General features: G+C 49.0%; 1 protein-coding gene across 2 annotated transcripts in view; it reads left to right on the forward strand.

The window, feature by feature from the left end:
* Positions 1 to 5,630, forward strand: part of CCN4 (cellular communication network factor 4) — a 29,015-nt gene extending 23,385 nt beyond the window's left edge. The window contains exons 3-4 of one of the 2 annotated variants that reach the window (XM_007447998.1): positions 3,373 to 3,566; positions 5,285 to 5,630. In XM_007447998.1, the coding sequence (XP_007448060.1) occupies positions 3,373 to 3,566; positions 5,285 to 5,584 (494 nt within the window). In that variant the 3' untranslated portion in view covers positions 5,585 to 5,630. The remainder of the gene's footprint in view (positions 1 to 3,372; positions 3,567 to 5,284) is intronic. The other variant, XM_007447999.1, reaches the window with a different exon arrangement.
* The last annotated feature ends 10,377 nt before the right edge of the window (positions 5,631 to 16,007 follow it).

Raw genomic sequence — 16,007 nt, forward strand, 5'->3', positions numbered from 1 at the left:
GCGCCCCCCGCGCGTCTGGTGCCGCCACGCCCGGCGGGTGAGCGTGCCCGGGCGCTGCTGCGAGCAGTGGGTGTGCGACGACGACGCCAGGAGGCCACGCAAGACCGCGCCGCGCCACACGGGCGCCTTCGGTGGGTGCTGCGCACGGGGTGCGGGGCGCAGGGCGCGGGGCGGGGGAGGGTGGGCCCTGGGGTCCGGAGCGGGGGCGGGGTGGGGAGGGGAGGAGGCGGACCCTCCCGGAGCTCTGACCGCCCACCTGTGATTGACAGAAGCCCCCGGCCCCCAGTCCCCAGTCCACCACTCAGGAGCGGTGTGACCTTGGGAAGGTCGCATCTCCTCCGGGACCCTATTTCTCCACTGGTAAAATGGAGATAAGACCAGCTGTCCACCTGTCTTATGGGATCCTCCATGCGTAAAAGGAGGAAGTGCTTTGTAAAGAAGGAAGCAGAGACCTGCGGCTCCTTATTCTCCTACTAAGGAGTTTAGGAGGGGAAGGGTGGAGGCGGAGGAAGGAACGGTGTGAGGGTACCCGGGAGGAGAGGCTTGAGCAGCAGGTGGAAGGGCAGAGAGGGAGTGGGTGGCTTCCTGCTCACTCTGGGGGATGGGTGGACAGGTGAGACTTCAGCCAGGTAAGCCAGGCCAGAGGAAGCTCCGGAAACAGAGGACGGGGACAGACCTGTTTGTTTCACCCACAGCTTATATGAGCCTAGCCAATGCCAGACACTTGGCTGGTACCAAATCAATGTTCGTCATGTGGATGGATGAATGGATGGAGGGATGCATGGATGGATATGTGGGCCGAGGAGACCTGAATTGGGGCAGTGGGAGCAGAGGTATCAAGGAAGGGACAGATGCAAGAGGAATTGAGCAAGTAAGACTGAAGGGCTCGGCGTCAATACAACGGGTGGGGGGAAGGAGAGAGAGCGGTAACAGAGACTCCCGGGGCTCGTCATGACCTAGGACAGAATGCAGGGAGCCCTTCTCCCCTTGCTGGAGACAGGCTGAGGCTGAGGCTGGGTGCCCTGCCCATGAGATCACCCAGAGGAGCATCCTGCAGGGAAAGCACTGGAGGAGGGAGGTGGGGCGGAGAGAGAGCTCTGGAAGTCTCCGGCCCAGAGCTGCTGAGGGCCTAGGGGTAATGTCTTGGGGGGTCCTGGGGCAGAGGTCTGGGGGGCTGATGTTTGAGGGAGGGCAGAAGAGGACACCGAGGGGGAGACAGAGAAGGAGAGCCAAGCAAGTAATGGGAAAACCAGGAGCATCTGATGACGTGGAGGACAGCAGATGAGGACACTTCTAGAAGGAAAGTGTCCACCAGACAAGTGGACATGAGGGACTGAAGAAATGGCAATGGAGTTTGGGTGTTCTGAGGGTACCTGTTGTTTTTTTAAAGTTATAAGTGCATGAGAGATTGTGCTCAGAGAGAAGTGCTCAGAGAGATTGCGTAGAGCAGGGTTTCTCGACCTCAGTTCGGACAGCATTTTGGACAGGATCATTCTTTATAGAGGGGACAGTCCTGTGCTTTGTAGGAGGAGGTTTACACCTGGCCCCCACCCACTAGATGCCAGTAGCACCTTCCAGCCAAGTAGCGACAACCAAAAATACCTCCAGACATTGCTAGTTGTGACCTGGGGGGCAAAATTGCCTCGATGGAGGACCACTGACGTGGCCCTGCGACACCACCATGTAAGGTGCGAGAGAGAAGGAAGCTGAGGAAGACGAATCCAAGAGGCAGGACGGATACAGGAGAAAGAGGGTTTCAGAAGCCAAGTGAGGGAGGATTTCAGAGAAGAATAAACTGGACAGGAGAGGGGAGGGGAGGGGAGGGGGGAGTGTAAAGGCCAGAATAGAGACCTGTCCCCAGGCTGCCTGCCCCCAGGGGTCTGACTGGACCAGGAAGGAGGGTGGTACTGCCACCCCTACAGTTCAGGGATGCACAGCCTCTCTGGATGGGGCCTGGGGTGCCCCACCCGGGGCTGAGCAGCCCCCTGAAGCAGCAATCCCCTGCCCGTGGAGGAGGTGGCCGGGGAAGTTCTGTCCCCAGCAGGCCTCCCAGGGCAGAGCACAGGAGGGTCACGGGGTGAGGGTGCAGGGCAGCGGCTGTCTGCCCATCATGTCATTGTGTGTGGCCCAGTGACCCCGTTCTGACCGAGCACAAGCAGAGCCCCTGCCGAGTGGCTGACCCAGAAACCAAAGCCCTTTCATCCTTCCAAGCAAATCCCTCCCCACTGCCCTCTCCATCTGTGCTCGCAGCCCCAGCTCATCCCAGCCCGGACCCTGCTCTCTTCTGTCCTCAGCGGCCTCTTTTTCCTTTCTTCTGTCTTGTCCATCCTCTTCTCTTACTCATTTATTCCTGCAGTCATTCATCCGTCTCCCCTGCACACCTGCTGTCTCTGCCCGTTCCTCTCTCTGGTTGCCATGCATGTGTATGCCAGGTTGGACTGGCTTCCTCTTCCAGTCCTTCTCTTGGGTACCTTGTTCCATCTTTCTGTGAGATGTCTCCTTGGCCTTACTGGCTTTTTACCTGCCTCCATCTCTAGCTCGCTCCATTTTCCATGTTCTGGATGCCAGGATACACGCGTTGATAGAACCAGCCAAGAGTTGGGGTTCAGTTCACATTTACTGAGGGCTTACTAAGGGCCAGGGACAGCTCGAGCGCTGTCAGGCGTCTGAACCCATCTTTTCTGTCCCCAGCCTGGGACAGGAGGGAGAGAGGTGCTACTGTCAACCCCTCTTACAGGTGGGGACACGGAGGTGGGAGCTAGTTTATTGGAAGCTATCCAGCTACTAAGTGGTGGTGCTCAGAGCTGAACCCAGGCCATTTGCCTCTGAAACCTGTGTGTCCCCTTAACCACGATGCCCGCAGCGTCGCCCAGATGAAATCCTAGTACTACAGTACAGGCACTTGCCTTTGACCTTCCCCACATAACATAATCTCTGCGGCAGGAACAGTGTCTTTTAACCTTTTATTCCCAGCACCTTGCAGATGCCTGATGTGTACTCACTCAATATCTGGACCCTTTTATTGCCATACTAGCCCTGCAAGGCAGATGTTATTGTTCTAGTGAAGAGCCTGAGGCCCACAGTGAGTTGTCTAGAATCACACAGCCTCTAGGTGGTCAAGCAGGAATTGAACTTAGGTCCACCTGTCTCTAAAGATGGTCCTCCCTCCGGAGAGGTATAAGGAGTTCAGAACAGCCCTCCTCTCCCTGGGAAACTGTGCTGGTTAGAAGCCAACTTGCCCTCTTGTGCTGAGGGACAGCCCACCTCTGTCCTGCCTGAGGTTCAGGGACCCCAGCCCTTCGGGCGGTGGCGACAGGAATTGGGGGCTGACAGAGACTGGAAACTCACAGGGCATCTGGTTCCCATCCGCAGCAGCCATGGATGAGATAGAGCCGTGGCACAGGAACTGCATAGCCTACAGCAGCCCCTGGAGCCCCTGCTCTGCCAGCTGCGGCCTGGGGGTCTCCACCCGCATCTCCAACGTCAATGCCCAGTGCTGGCCTGAGCAGGAGAGTCGCCTCTGCAACCTGCGGCCGTGTGACGTGGACCTCTGGCCACACGTCAAGGTGGGTCCGCCTCCCAGGGGTGGGGCAGGTGTCTCGGGGCGTAACAGACAAGCCTGGCTTTGAGCCTGGCTCCTGAGCTTGCTTGTGGGGGGCCGTTCGTATAATAATTAAGCCCACGTTGTAGCAGTTTCTTGGGATGACATGTGTCACTGGGTTGGTGGGTTGTGAATTTCACTCAGTGGGAGTAGTGACCATGTTATTACAATCAAGGTGACTCTGGAGAGATCCCAGGGTCCCTCAGAAGTGCTCTCCTGTGGTGATTCCAAGGACCCCTCACCGACTGCTCCTGGGCCAGCCCCCACTCACGTGACAGCCACACGGGGCGGTAGGGGACAACGGGACTCAGGACTGCTGGAGTCAAATGCCCATCTGCTGCTAACTCTGTGTGACCATGGCCAATCTCCTTGCATCTCTGAGCCCCAGTCCCCTCATTGGTAAAACACCAGAATTGATCTCGGACATCCTTTCCAGCTTTGAGAGTCAAAGACAATTAAAATAAAGGATCAAGGGTGAGGTGACCACAGGAGACTAAGACCCAGTCCTTGGAGTTAGAAACGGATCTGATTTGCTTAACCCAGGACCTCCTTGCTAACGCCTTAGGACCGGTCATCTGCCTTGGTGTCATGTGAAAAATAAAGAGAAAGAAAAACTCAGCACTGATTCCACTTGGGGAGCATTGGTGGTTTCTTGGGGGTGCTGAGGAGAGGGTTGTCCAGCAGACAAGGCAGCCTAGCTTCCCACAGTTCCTCCCCTTGTCTCTTTTCCCTCTCTGATTAATCTCCCCTGCCCTACTAGCCTTTGTATTCTTGGTGCTTGGTACTCAGCAAACATCTCTTAACTGAAAGCATGGAAGGGAAATTTACCAGCAACAGGACAGAGAGTCCTAAGCTGGGTGAATGCACGGTGCATGCGAGGTAGGGGTGGGCTTACCACCAAACGAATTCACGTCCCATGCTTTCCACCCAAGTTCATTTCCATAATTATGTGCCCAAGAGAGCTCTCAGATCAATCATACAAGCCTCAGACCCACCCCACATCGCCTGGATCTGCTCTACCCCCGTTTCTGGCATGGTGCCGGTACATAGTAGACCCCGACAACCATTCAGTCAGTGAGTTTAGTAAGTGCCTACTATGCACCAGGCACAGAATTAGACTGCAGGGACACAGAAAGAGCCCCACTCTCGAGTGGCCCACAGCCCTGTGGAGAGACAGAGCTCCCTTTAGATAATGGCAATCCAGTTGCATGGATTGTGAATAAATAAATTGCATGGAAAGGGTGTGTGCGGGAGTCTGTCAGAGGCAGAGGAGGAGGAGGGTTTAGGGTAAAATGCATCCCCCAATCGGGGAGGCCGTGATGGTTCTGCCCCTAACCAGCGAGGGACACTTGATTGGCTAAAGCGGCCGCAAAGGCATCCCGTGTTAGTGAAACTGACCAGGGACTGGGCATTGGCCAGGCAGGAACACAGGAGAGAAAGGAAATTGCAGGTTGACAGGTACCACCACCGCAAGGCAGCCCCCTCCTGTGCTCTCGTTTCCTCCTGCGTAATATGACGGGGTCTTTGCTGTATTTGGGGTGGTCCTTCCCAGTTGGAAGATGCCGCAAATCTGAAAGTGAGGCGGAGCGCGTGGAGAGTGAAAAGGGAAGAATTGAGGGCTTGGAGGGAGGAAAGTGGCCGTTGATGCCCTGAGCATCTCAGCTGAAACCTCCTTTCCTGCAGGAAGGGAAGAAGTGTCTGGCCGTGTACCAGCCAGAAGCGCCCGTGAACTTTACGCTGGCCGGCTGCACCAGCACGCGTCCGTACCGGCCCAAGTACTGTGGGGTCTGCACGGACAACAGGTGCTGCATCCCCTACAAGTCCAAAACCATCGACATCTCCTTCCAGTGTCCCGACGGGCCTGGCTTCTCCCGCCAGGCCCTGTGGATTAATGCTTGCTTCTGCAATCTGAGCTGTCGGAATCCCAACGATATTTTTGCCGACTTGGATTCCTACCCTGACTTCTCAGAAATTGCCAATTAGGCAGGCACAAAACACGAGCTCGAGGCCTGGCCCCATGCTTGTAAAGCAGGCAGCCTTCTGAGGCCCACACTGAGCCTGCTTTTGTCCACCTTACCCTGATCTGGACCCGTGGCCCCCTTTCCTGTCTCCGACCACCCAAAGCACCCATTGTGGTGCCGCTCAAGCCCAGACAATGGGTCCTCTCCTTGACAATTCCACGTACACTCCAAGGAAAGTGCCAGCTGTTCTGGTCAATACCCAAGCCTGATCCGGCCTGTCCAAGTCACTGGACGTCTTGCTGGATCTTGCCCAAGTCTCAATGAACAGAATCAGCTAGGCATTCAATGTCACTAATTCCTTCTTTAAATACCAAATCGTAAGACTCTCTGGGTCCATTCAGAAGGATAGATGGGATTTAGAACAACTCTGATCGACAGTTTTGACCACCGCACACCAAAGTATCTCTCGTTCCAAAGATTTGTGCCTCCCAAGGTCACCCAACATTTGCCAAGTGAGGTGAATTGCTGTTTGGGTTTGGTTTTTTTAATGAACAATCGTATCCATTATTCCGGGCATTGTTGAGGTTAGGTTTCTCTTCACCCCTGCACTGTGAAGCGTGTACATTGGGTTCATCCCAGTCAGAAATGCAAGATGATAAACTTCCTTCTTGTTCCTGGGAGAAGTCCCCAGTCAATACTCCAGGGTCAGAGCAAGGTCCGCCAATTGTCAGAAGGAGCGATTGACCCCAGCACTGAATCTGCTGCTCGTGGACAGGGCAGGGCGCTGGGCAATCAGCCAGGCTCCTCACTTCTGGATCCTCTCCCTGCACGGGGGCTCATGGGAGTTGGTGGAGTCCCCTGGGCTGATGTCTCTGACCCCGGAGAATGGTAACCTGTGACATTCCTGTGCTCTTAGGGAGCCTTGGGTCCAGGTTGAGTGTGGGTCAAACCAAGAAGTGGTTTCAGAAACCAAGAAGTGGGTCCAGTCTGCACCAGCCTAGGGTGGCAAGGGTCCCTGGGCCCAGGACATGTCTCTTTCTGCCTCAGTGACCCATTTCACAGACTGTGGGTCTGCTGACCCATAAAACCCAGTTCTGGTGCAAAGACAGAGGTTAACCAGTTGTTTCAAAACAGAAGTATATTTAACAGGGATGAAAAGCTGAAAGGGCTTGAAGCTATTCAACAAAAGGAAGAGAAAGTTGCTATTAATGGAAATGAGGCTATTATTTATTTTATTAGTAAAATATAGATATTTACTGTTATAATTCTTTTATATAGTAACTTCTATGTGTCACACATTGTTCTCAGTACTTTACGTAACCGTTAACACTAGCTCATGGAAACTTCGAGGTCGTGTTGAAAAGTGCCCGTTGTTATTTTTGTTCTTACAAATGTGAAACAGAAGCTCAGAAAGGGAAGGGAGCTTGACTGAAGTCACCCAGATGGCCAGTGGAGGAGTTGGAATGCAAATCCAGTTGAACTGACTGTGTAACCCATCTTTTCCCTCCACTTTTAGAGCTTCCAAATGTGTCAGAGCAGGAAAACACGTCAGGACAGGCGATTCTTGCATCATTTTTGCTTCTCATTGTCGTCTCTCTAGCTCTTTTCACAAGAGAAGAGAGTGTCTGACTTTCAGATTATTTACGTGCCTAAGCGTCAGACAAAATCTGGGCTAAACCAAAATCCATGAACACCCTACAGATCGTTCCCTCCTTCAGATCTGAACCAGCTCTCATATGTGTTTGAAGATGATTTTGTTACGCAGTGCTGCAGACTGAGTGATGGTGCGGTTATTCATGAAGGGATTCTGGGTGGCGAATTCTGGGTGGGATTCCTAGACAGGGATGAAGGGTTGAGAATGTGCCCTCCTTAACGGTGACCTCCGGAATGCCCGACGCAAGGCATACAGTGGTGCTCAATGTGTATCTGATGAATAAAGGAAATTGTGTACATGTTCCTACTTGTATTCAGAAGATCTCTTTCTTCCAAAGGTACATGACAGTCTGAGTTTTATCAGCCAAGTCTTAAATGCCATAGAAAGACATTTACTATTGAAAGAAGTGCACATTTTTATTGGGAAAAAAAACAAAACAAAAGAATTCCTGTGTGAAGAGAATTTACCCCATGAGTAATCTCTTCTCTGAGTCTACATGGAACATGTTGGATTTTCGTAAAGTGAAATCACCTGCCACCTACAAACTACGAGGACTAGATGAACGCTGACCCCATTTGAAATTCAGCAGACACCCGAGAGCTAGGTTCTTACTGAATTTGCTTCCCAGTTTGGGAAAGTGAGCATGGCTTCCAAGGTCATAGGAAGCCTGGGTGGTGGAATTGGGGGTTTTATCCTAGGAATGGGTGGGGTGGCGTGGCCGGAATGCTCCGGTTTGAGAAATGGATCTGTCCTATGCAGGCCCCAGAGGGAACGTCTCAGCCCCATGTTTTGAAGTCATGGGGAAGGAGCTATGGGCCCAGCCATGGTGTGCCCTGAGTCAGTAAAAGTTAAGACTAATAATCATAACGAAAAGCTGTCCCTCTATTTAGAGTGCTTGCTTGGTACCAAGCACTCTTAAGTTTTGAATTATAGTACTAATCATCACAGCGATTTTGAGTAAGCATCTCTTGCCTGTTTTATAAATGGAAAGTCTGGGACTCAAAGAGGCTGGGAGATCTGCCCCCCAAAGTAGCAGCCCAAATCCCAGCTTATTCCACTCTTCTTTGCTCTTGGGGAGGCCTCCGGGGAGAGCCTGAATGAGCCCTATCGGAGTGTCACGTTGGCGGGGGGCTCAAATAAAGCAGGAAGCTTGCCACTCTAGTCCCTTGTGACCCCATGTTCTGGGGGAAGGGAAAGGTATGCTAAAGATTTGTCAACTTTTGGTGAAGAAATTTATGTAGGTGCTTGGAGTGAACATCTCTTGTGTGTGTGTGTAGGTGTGTAGGGGAAAGAGGAGACCTGAATTTACTGAACCACCGATGCTTTTGCTAAACCTCATCATTAGCTTCTGTTGAGCACTTACCAGGCCTTATACTGGGTGCTTTACTGCAGTGTCTTATTTAATCCTCAGAGCAAACCTATGAGATACGGCATTATTATCATTTACCCATTTTAGAAATAAGATAGCTGAGGCTATTAGAGGTTAAGTTATTTGCTCAATGTCTTACCAGCTAATGAACTAGAGACCAGGATTGCAAACCAAGGTTAGTCTGACGCCCGAATCAAAAGGCACAAGACGTGCTTTACTGACAATAGCTGCAATTTTAACTTTGAAAGTGATTCAGAGAGTGATCAAAGAAGGTAGATTCAAGTGATATGATTGTCTAGACTCTCACTGACATTGTAAGTACTGTGTATACCTAGAGATTGTGGGGAGGTAATGTGGCCTGTGACTATTATACTGAATTAGGTCACTGATTTTTAAAGACTTACCTTGATCCAAAGTAACTGCAATGATAACCCTGCACAGCTGGGAATCATGAATGGTCAGAATGGCCAGCTGTGTATTTCTGCACATATACATATGTGTTGTATGTATGTGTATATATGTGTGTGTGTGTGTGTATCTGTTTTCAGATTATGACTTAATATTTAAGTATTCCTACTGCCATTTTGGTGACTAAAAAATACATATGAAGAAATGTCTTGGAATTTCCCAATAGAGGAAAAATAGCACTTGGGCAATCTGTCATGTTTTACAACAGTCCTCATTTTTCTCATGATTTGTGTAGCATGGAACTACACAAATTTATTTAATGTGAAGGGTTTTCATTGCTCAAATTCCCTGTTTATAGCTTTTCGCCTTAAAGCAATAAATCATCAGCAAAGCGACTTACTGGATTGGGTGAATTTTCTTGTATATTCAGTTATTATGAGGCAATGATGGAACATTGAACACGTTCAATAAATGTGCAGATGGTGGAAATTAGGTCCCAGATATTTTATACATGACAATAAAAATAGCTAAAAGTTTGGAAATGCACTGAGAAATGTGAATTCTGGCATGTAGAAAACACCAGGGGTACAAATGTGTCCAGGCCAGAAGACATCTCATGTGAATATAAAATGAACATTTGGCATTCATTCATTCATTCACTTACTCATTTATTCAGTGCCTTTTTATATCTCCAACTGCCCTGTGGGTACCTGGAGGTCAGAGACCATGACGGCATCCTCTGAGCCTTGTACATGTCAGGGACTGGGTAGCAGGGGTTGGATGGATGGAGGGATGGGTGGATAGAGATCTATTGCCAGCTGCCTTGGGAACCAAGGGGAGTGAAATGAAGTGTAAGGAAGGTTGCAGGACGCGATGGGACCAGTTCTGACTTCGGGAGGCCGGTGGATCTTTCCATCTTTTATTCTTTACTGGAATTCCTCACTTAACCGATCTGTGCTTCAGCTCCCTCAGCTGTGAAATGCAAAATATGACAGTACCGTCCTTGTGGGGGTGATGATGTGATAACCAAAATGCAGAATGCACGAAAAGCTTTAGAATAGTGCTTGGTACGTGGTAAGCACTTAACAAACGCATCTATTATTTAGCTGAGTCGGTTTCCTTATGAACTGGGAATAACCTGCAAGGCGATGGTAAGAATTGAAGTCAGTGTTTGTGTCTGCATATTTTACCTATTTAGTCCTATCGCAAAGGTAAAGAAAACGTGTCACCGATATTCAGTTGAATGCTTTAATATTTCCATCCTATGCTTCTCAATCCCTTAACTTTTTATTTTTATGTTTTCATTTTATGCTGTAATTTGATTAAGCCCCCAGCTTCTTGAAGGCAGGAAGGGTGCCATACTTTTCTGTGTCTCCCAGATCCAGTGCAGTGCATAGCACATGCTCAGCGCTTTGAACGGATGTGCAGATGGCTGAGTAAATGAAGTGAATGATGCATTTGATACCTTCCAGCTAAATCCCCCTCATCAACCCAAAACACGTTATGTTATTACAATAAAGTCTAGGGAGAATCCATTCCAGTACAAAAATAATTGCCCCATGAATCATTTCCAAGTACACTTCTATCCTGAAACATACTCTTTTCAAAATTGGAATTCAGATCGTGGAGTCCAATGGATGCCTCCAATTAAGATGCATGTGTGGACTCTGGGAAAGATTTCAGACGATATCAGGTGGTTGAAGTTTTGGGAAAATGGGATTCAGGGAAAATGCCCAGAGCATTTTATTATGAAGGTTAAAAAGCCTATAGCAGAGAAGCCACTCTTGTCTCTCACCCTCCACCGATGAAATGAAAAGGCAGAAGCATCCTATGTATTCAGAGGTCCCAGTTCCAGCTGAACCTGGGTTCTTTCCAGTGTAGAACTGAGCAAAGATGATTTCTAAGGAGATGAAAAAGCTGGCACCAAACCCAGGTATGGTTTCGTATATTATATGCTGTAAAGAATGTTTCCAGATCTCCATGCTAAATCTTGTTTTTCACACACCACTAGCGAAAGTGGGTTTCTTAGTCCATCCCATAAAGAGGAAGAGGAAGCTGCTAAGCCTGGCGTATTGGTGGCCATGAGCAAAGTGTCAGCCTGCCAGCAAAGGAGGAGACAGAAGAATTAAGAACCAGATGAAAGATACGGTAAAGGCTGGTCACCGCCTGGGTGGGGCTAGTTCATGGAGGGACAAACGTGTCCCCTTGGGCAGTAAAAGCCGCAAAGTCCTGCAGTTTATTAGTCCCAGGAACTAACCAACGTCCTACAGTCCCAAGATGTCAATAGGTGGCTGCATTAGTCACGTTCTCAGCCAACTGTTTTCCAGACAAGACGGACGTAATCCATTTTAGAAATGGTTGCACAAGCCATTTCGTCTCTGTGAGCCTTGGCTTTCTTATCTGTGAAGCAGATAAAGATAAAAAGGGAAAAGAAACTATAATAAATGCTACATATTACTATTATTAGTGATGCATTCTCTGCAGGGTGCCCTTGTCACGAGGTCATATGGTCAGTGCTTCCTGGGGAGGGCGGGGTGTTCAGGAAATTTCTCGGCTCAGGAATGAGGAAGGGCCTTTCCTGCAACAGTGAGTTTGGCTGTCAGTGGGTTTAATGGCAAAGCACATAGCAATTCACCGGCTCCAGCTACATCAGTTACTTGGAATCCTGCCGTGTGTATGTGAGGGAGGGGATGGCAGTAGTGTGAACTAACCTCTGATTGCAATGTAGCGTCTCCTCTGACCTAAAGGTGGGCCACAAACCCTAACATCACCAGTTGAAATCACATATATTATCACAGTGGTGACAGTTATCTCGAGATGCTCTTACGCTCATAGTTGATTGGACAGCGGGTAGACACTTGAATCAAGCTGGTCCCATTCAATTCTTACCCTTGAAAGACACAAAGACCTATTTAGTTCCAGGTCCAAGAACCAGAAGTTCAAGGATCCCATCGTTTTATGCTTTAGAGATGCAGGGAAATCTGCTCTTAGAAAGAAGGAGGCTCATCTGCTCACTAGGCCCCCTCCCTAACCCCATCTCCAAACCCATAAGGCCAAGCTTCCCCTCTGCCCTTGGATTCCATGTGGAACACAGTTGAAGGCTTTCCATGCAGCCTCAGAAGCCCCAGATGGATTTAGACTGTATCTAGGGACCCATCCAGTGACCAATAGTGAGGTTGTGTCTGAGAAGCGGAATGAGGAATGTGGCAGATGGGCCTCTGTTGCCCCTATAGAGCCTGCACGTGGTTGATCTTCGTGCACACTTGGTCTCCCAGCTGCTGCTGACACCCAAGGGTCTGGGGATCGAAACCAAAATAAGCAGCTAGGAAAACAGAAATAGGTCCCCAGCTGGCAAAACAGCCTCTGGGCACACCATCTCTAAATAGCATCTGATACATGCAAACACCTGCAGCAGTTCACTTCTCTCGATGGAAGGCTGAGCTCCAAGGAGCTGATCGTGGCAGGTCCAGAGAGTCTCTGTGCCACATATGCACCCACTGCCATGGTGATTCCTTGCTGGCTCTTCTATGCCTGCCTTTCCTTTGCTCCTGACTCTCACACAGGATCCGCCACAGAAAAGGCCCTTATTGTGAATGAAGAATAAGGATGAACCTATACGCTTCTCCTGCATCTAGAGCAGGGCTCCTTAACCTCGGGTCCTTGGACCAGGGATCCATGGATTAAACTCAGGGATCGTGTGCTTGGATAGGGGGAGGAAAATGAATCTTTGTTTTTACTAATCTCTAATTGCGATGTGGCATTGTGGGCCACACACCCTAATATCACCAGTTGAAACCACATGTATTTTTCTTACCACAGTTGTGGCAGTTTTCTCGAACTGCTATTATGCTCATCACTACCTTGAAATTATATTGAGACCTGCCTCCACATCACTATTTAACTTATTAATAAAGAAACGTCACACAATCGGAACATTTGGAGAATTACACTTCACTATCAGTGGTTTCTTTTGCACTATTATGTGCTGTATTTCATGCGTTAAAACCCGTCCTGACGTGCACACCACACACGGTCACCTCATCCTTCCCTGCCCAGGCACTTGCTGCATGACGATGCAGGCTGCAAAAGTGTTTACAGCTAATTATGCTAAGAAACTCTTCAAGGTACGTGAAGAAAAAAACAATATAATAAACAGTAAGATAGTTGTTTAAAAAGGAGGGGGGTGTTAAGTGTGGGCTGCATTTAGGGACTTGCTTCAAAAGAACAAGTATGGCAAAGCAGAAAAAGTAACTTAACAGTTGAGACACCTGGCAAACACCTCAGCCAGGCAATCAGTCAACCTCATCTGTGTTAAATCACGTTGGCCCATCATGCTGACAGCACGAGGTGATGAGAATGGCACTGAGCCTCTGGGGTCTTCATTCCAAACACTGAGAACCCCAACTGAACCATGAGAAAACCATATACGCAAACCTCAGTTGAAGGCCATTCTGCAAAATGCCCCACCAGGGCTTCTCAAAACCGTCAAGGTCATCAAAAGCAAGGATAGTCTGAGAATCTCTTACAGGCCAGAGGAAGCAAAGCAGGCTGGATGACGAAATGTAACCTGGTATCTGGACGGGATCCTGGGACAGAAAAAGGACAACAGGGAAAAACTAGTGAAATCCCAAGAAAGTATGGAGCTTAGTTAATAGTAATCTATCAATGTTGATTTCTTAGTTGTGACCAGTGCACTGTAGTAACATGATAATAATAATAGGGGAAACTGGAGGTGGGGTATACGGAAACTCTCTGTACTATCTTTGCAACTGTTTTGTAAATTTTAAACTAATTTTAAATAGCAATGGGAGGTTGTTGTACTGAAACCTGTTGTGTCTACATTTTTTAAAAAAATACAAGGGCCAGAAGCATTACAGGGATTGTCACTGGGTGGTCTTCCCACATGCTTTTCTATAATAAAAATAAAATGTGAAAAAAGATGTTTCCTTCTAATTACAGGTTGAAAAGCTTGATCCCCTTGTCACTGTATTATTCAGCTGTTGAGCGCTTGAAACAGGGCTGGTCTGAATTGAGGTGCTGTGATGTAAAACACACCCTGGATTTCTTAGTAGCAAGAAAACAATGCATGATGCCTTAATAATTACATTGATCCTATGTTGAAGTGATAATATTTTGGATATGTTGCGTTAAATTATTAAAGTTAATTTCACTTGTCTCTGCCTTTTTTAATGTGGCTACTTGAAAATTTGAAGTTACATCTGTGGTTCGTATTATATTTTTACTCGACAGGGATGCTCTAAAGCAAAGAATTCCAAAGGTGAGGGGCATGTGGTAGGAAGCCCCAGGTAAGGAAAGACCCATCCCAATGCATGACCTCTCAGGCGGAGGAAAAAGACACAAGCCACTGCAAAGTTACAAATTTATTGGTCTGGAAATAAATACAAATATCTCATTAAGAAACTCCTCTGGAAAGACTTGTACACAACAGTTTCTTGTTCTGATTCAGCCATTTCTGCCTCCCAGGGGGTAGGTCACAGATAAACTGAGTCATTATTCCCCCAAGCTACCTAGAAGGCTTGACTATTCCTCCCAGTAACCACTAGGCCCCGGTGGCTGAGTCACAATGTTCCTTTCACTCTGATCAAACTTCCTATAAGAAGATCCACGGTTAGCCAAAGTAAAAATCAAAAGGCAGTAAGTAGTACAGGAACTTGACAGCTACGCTGACGTTGCCCAGAAATGTCAGTGGTGCCACCCCGTTCAGCGAGAGGTTAGAGGGGCAGGGTAGAGGGGAAGGCGGGAGAGGGAAGGAAATCCCATGGAATACACATTCCAGAATCCTTGCATCTTCTGGGCCACCGCTCCCCAAGGGCATCCCCACCCGCTACAAGAGCGAACAGTTCTATCTGAAGATCCCGGAAGGTCACCAGGTCAGAAGTGTTTGGCAGTCAAGTTCAGATTCGACCCGGGTTGTCAAAGATTGGAAGCTAGATTTAACTCAGTCACACATGGTCCCTGGGAACCAGATGGGATCAACTGAAATCACAACTGCACTGGACTCCATCACAACCACGAGGAATCCTTTACATCTAATAACCAAAAATCCCCCCCCACCTCAATGCCCCTGCCCCCCTCCCCTGGCCACTGCATGGAGATGCCTCACAGCCAGGCACGGCCCTCCATTTCAAAGCAGCAGCTACAAAGCTACAGGATTTTCCCCATGAATGAAATAATCACTCGTCCATGTATCTGGGGTAGGAAGTAGGCGACGTGGAGGAAGAGGCAGGCAGCAGAATCAGAGCCTCAAACCCCCAATACCAAACGTTTGCCAAGACCGTCTCTTTGAAAAACTGGGAGATTTTGTCACCTGCTTCTGTCGTCCATTAAAAAAATGCCAGAAAAACAGGCTTCTGGCATCGGCACTAAAAAGTGCATATATGCACAGACGTTAAAAATCTACTCAAGTTCACGACAGAGATGTGCTCTTCCAAACACTTCGGAGCCTCTGCATAAATTCCACCTCTTTCCCCGATTCCTGTTTGGCTTTGTTAAAAGAGCTCGCCACCATTCCCCCCTCTCCCCCTCTCCAAATCAGAAAGGGTTTGGTTTCCAGAAACTGGGTCTGTTTTTTCTTTAGTTGGAAAGGAAACAGGAGGTAGGTGGGCTGGGCTTCCAACAAAACGTCACTTCGCGCCAGGATGCTCAGGTCAGCCTAGCCTTGGGTTGATCAAGTGTTTGCTCTGTGTTTCTTGTTTTTGGCAGTTTGGTGTCTCTGAGGGAGGGTAAGACAGTGGCCTCTAGGCCGCTCGCTAGTGGAAACAGGACACTGAGATGCTTCTTTCCCTTTGGTCCACTCCACCCCGCCCTCGCCGGAAGGGGAGCCCTCCACAAACCCAATCTCACTTTGTCCTCACCAGAGCTCACTCGTACAAAATAAGCTTTGGATTAATACCGAGCTACATGTGGTTGGCAGGCAGGGGCGGGGAGGGGCCAGAGGAGGGGCAGCTACAGCGATTGATCCCAGAGTCCAGGGGCGGCCGTCCCCAAGGCCAC

The sequence above is a fragment of the Lipotes vexillifer genome, unplaced genomic scaffold (genome assembly GCF_000442215.2).
Source record: "Lipotes vexillifer unplaced genomic scaffold, Lipotes_vexillifer_v1.1 scaffold796, whole genome shotgun sequence".
Taxonomy (NCBI): Eukaryota; Metazoa; Chordata; class Mammalia; order Artiodactyla; family Lipotidae; genus Lipotes; species Lipotes vexillifer.